Genomic DNA, 3,021 nt, shown 5'->3' on the forward strand with positions numbered 1-3,021 from the left:
CTTTGAACAGTTTTTGAACAGTGTGCGAAAGTTGTGCTATACCAGCGTGTAGGGGTTCATTTCCGGCTAATTTGACCTCGGTGACCACGATTCTGGCATCAGTTTTTCACTGCATGACCTCTGACATGACCGCACTGGTCACCCGAGGGAATTCCATCACTGGTTGCCTACCCGCCAGGCGCTACAGGCTAGTGCTCTGTATGGACCAGCAATTGTACCTACTCGCTAAAAAATTACAGTGGCTTAAACCCACCCTGTACGGCGAGGAGCTTATTGTAATGCTAATGGGAGGGTTTCACATAGAAAAGGTATTCCTCGCTGTGATTGGGCAAATGCTCGAAAAAAGCGGGTGGGTGCACATCGTGGCGTGTTCCGGCGTGACGACAGCTGGATCAGCGGAGGGAGCTGTGAAGGTACAAATAAAATGAACTATTTAAACGTATTTATTCGGCTTATGTATTTCATTCTACAGTTTCTATTTCGTATGATTGTATGTTCAGGTGTCTCATGTACTGCGCACCCGAGTTTTGCATCAGAAAACAGCAGTGGCCTTGCACTCATTGCTACTTGATGCATATGAAGAGCAGCAACCAGAACACGACATGAACTTGGACGAATGGATAGAGAAGACTTCTAAGAATTCCCCCACTTTCTACTTCTGGCTGTTAGTCTTGAATTTGGAAATCCTTCTGCTGTCGTTTGTAAAATCTCAGAGGCAGGGAAATTACTTGCTATACCTAGAGACACTGTCGGAAATGCTCCCCTGGATATTTGTTTTTGATCACCAAAATTATTCAAGGTGGCTACCCATTCACTTGCGAGACCTTCTTGAACTGAAAGAGAAAGCCCCGGATGTACATCAGTTTTTCTGTGACGGTAAGAATATGAAACGTGTTACTTTACGCTGTTTTAGATGCACCGCAAATTAACTTTTTTTTCTCCATTTTACAGGAAAGTTTGTGTTCACTGCCACTGAAAACCCCTTCTCACGGTTGCCAACTGACCAAGCGCACGAACAGAACAATGCTAAAGTGAAGGATGCAGGGGGTGTTGTCGGACTGACACACGATGCTGCAGCACTTAGGCGAGTCATGACTGCTGGGCCCGAAGTCACTAGGCTACTCCACGAGTTTAGGCAAACTACAGGTAGCCACTCAGGCACTGGCAAGCACCACGAGCAGTATGGGGCCTACCAAAGACAGTTTAAAGACCACTGCGTGGCTCTGATTAACACCTTTAAGTCTTATCAAAATCCATTTTGTGAGTTGGGAGCGGACCTAATAGCGCTTGACACACGTGAGAGTGAGGGATCAGACTCAGACATTGTAAAAACGCTGTTCTCTATTGAGAGGACAGGGAGGGATAAGAACATTGACTTCGTTGACAAGCGCATAAGGTCTCAAGCAGTAAGCTTTTACGACCCTATCCCAAAAAGTTGTATAAAAATTTTCGCAGCCAAAAAGAAGCCACTCCATCCCAATCGCTACCAGATACAAATGGCGCAGCTTAAACAGGACAACCAACTGTACTGGCGGCTTTATGTAGCCAGTCTTGCACGGAAACTCGACCTGGACACATTTTTTGAGTATGAAAATCAGCACTCACCTCCTGCTTTGTCTGCCCAAGGGATAATGAGGTCAGGCAACAAAGCTGAACTTGTGAAAATTTTGGAATCCTTTTCTTCTGCTCAAAACCATCCCAGCGAGTGCCAAGGACTTATTTTTGATGGTGCACACCTTGTACACAATGTACCGCCTCGCAAAGGTCTGAAAACCTTCGAGGAGTATATTCAAAAATCAATTGGTGGCGCATGTGCAACAAGCTGCCATGAACGTTCGTTCAGTAGTACGCATTGACTTTGTGTGGGACCTGTATGCAGAGCACAGCATAAAGAACACCGAAAAAAAAGAGCCGTGGGACTGGCGTTCGTAGAAAAGACCTTCCCCTTAAAGGTAGTGATGAGACACTACTGTTTGCATATCTATGTTGATCGCATTATTATCATTAATAAATTCTGCTTACAGGTACAATTCCGAAGGACTGGGCGGACTATCTCAAAAACTCGGAAAACAAAATGGAGCTGTTCCAGTACCTAAGTACGCGGTTCGTCAGCGACATGGAGCGTTATCAAGTGGCCACTAATATTAGGCACACATTTCAAACTCGTGACGTACCATGCATTTGTCTGTGTGATGCACATTGCCTGGCCATGGAGGAGGCAGACCCACGAATCATCACGCATGTCCTAGACATGACAAAAAATGGTGCAAAATCGGTTATAATCAGATCCACTGATGCAGACGTAGTTGTGTTGGCAGTGTCCACGTACCATCGCCTATCCTCTTTAGGCTTGCAGGTAAATGTTGTAAAGTCTTGTTTTCAGCTAGTAAAATTAGCAGTCGTTCTAAATTATTTTTTTAAAAAACTTTAGGAACTGTGGGTACACTATGGTACGGGAACGCACGCCCGTTACATTGCCATCCACTATATCAGTGCTGCCCTTGGACAAAATAAGAGTGAGGCACTGCCAGGCTTTCATGCTTTTACTGGCTGTGACACCACATCTTATTTCTCTGGCTGCGGTAAACCCAAATGCTGGAAGGTGTGGCTGGGCCACCCTGAGCTAACCCACGCATTTAAAAGCCTCAGCAGCCCACGGCTGCACCTGGATGATGAGACCTATGCTGCTCTAGAGAGATTTACGGCTCTCATGTACGACTTTAAGAGCGCCCTAGACAGTGTAATTCTGCTGAGAAAGGATTTAGTTGTTAGTCGGAATCGATCAATATTTTCGATTACACCGAGTCCAGGCTGCCTTCGCCAGCATATACAGAGAGCCCTTTACCAGGCAGGCCACTTGTGGGGCAAAGCCCTCGACGAAAGACCCGAGGGACCCCCTTCCGCAACGGATTTTGGGAGGAAAATAGAGGACGGAAAATTAGTGCCACTCTGGACCACACTACCTGTGTTGTGGGCAAAGTGCAGGGAAGTTGATGTGATGTGTGGTTGCAAAACGGGCTG

At 46.2% G+C, this 3,021-nt stretch overlaps 1 protein-coding gene across 1 annotated transcript; it reads left to right on the forward strand.

Moving 5' to 3' along the window:
• The first annotated feature begins 977 nt into the window (after positions 1-977).
• On the forward strand, positions 978-2,329 carry LOC127750388 (uncharacterized). Its single transcript, XM_052271986.1, has 2 exons — positions 978-1,952; positions 2,025-2,329. Exon 1 carries the CDS (start codon positions 1,092-1,094, stop codon positions 1,854-1,856), a length of 765 nt encoding a protein of 254 aa, XP_052127946.1. The 5' UTR covers positions 978-1,091; the 3' UTR covers positions 1,857-1,952; positions 2,025-2,329.
• Positions 2,330-3,021: the final 692 nt, after the last annotated feature.

This window comes from Frankliniella occidentalis, unplaced genomic scaffold (genome assembly GCF_000697945.3).
Source record: "Frankliniella occidentalis isolate FOCC.00 unplaced genomic scaffold, Focc_3.1 Scaffold182, whole genome shotgun sequence".
In the NCBI taxonomy this organism is placed as follows: domain Eukaryota; kingdom Metazoa; phylum Arthropoda; class Insecta; order Thysanoptera; family Thripidae; genus Frankliniella; species Frankliniella occidentalis.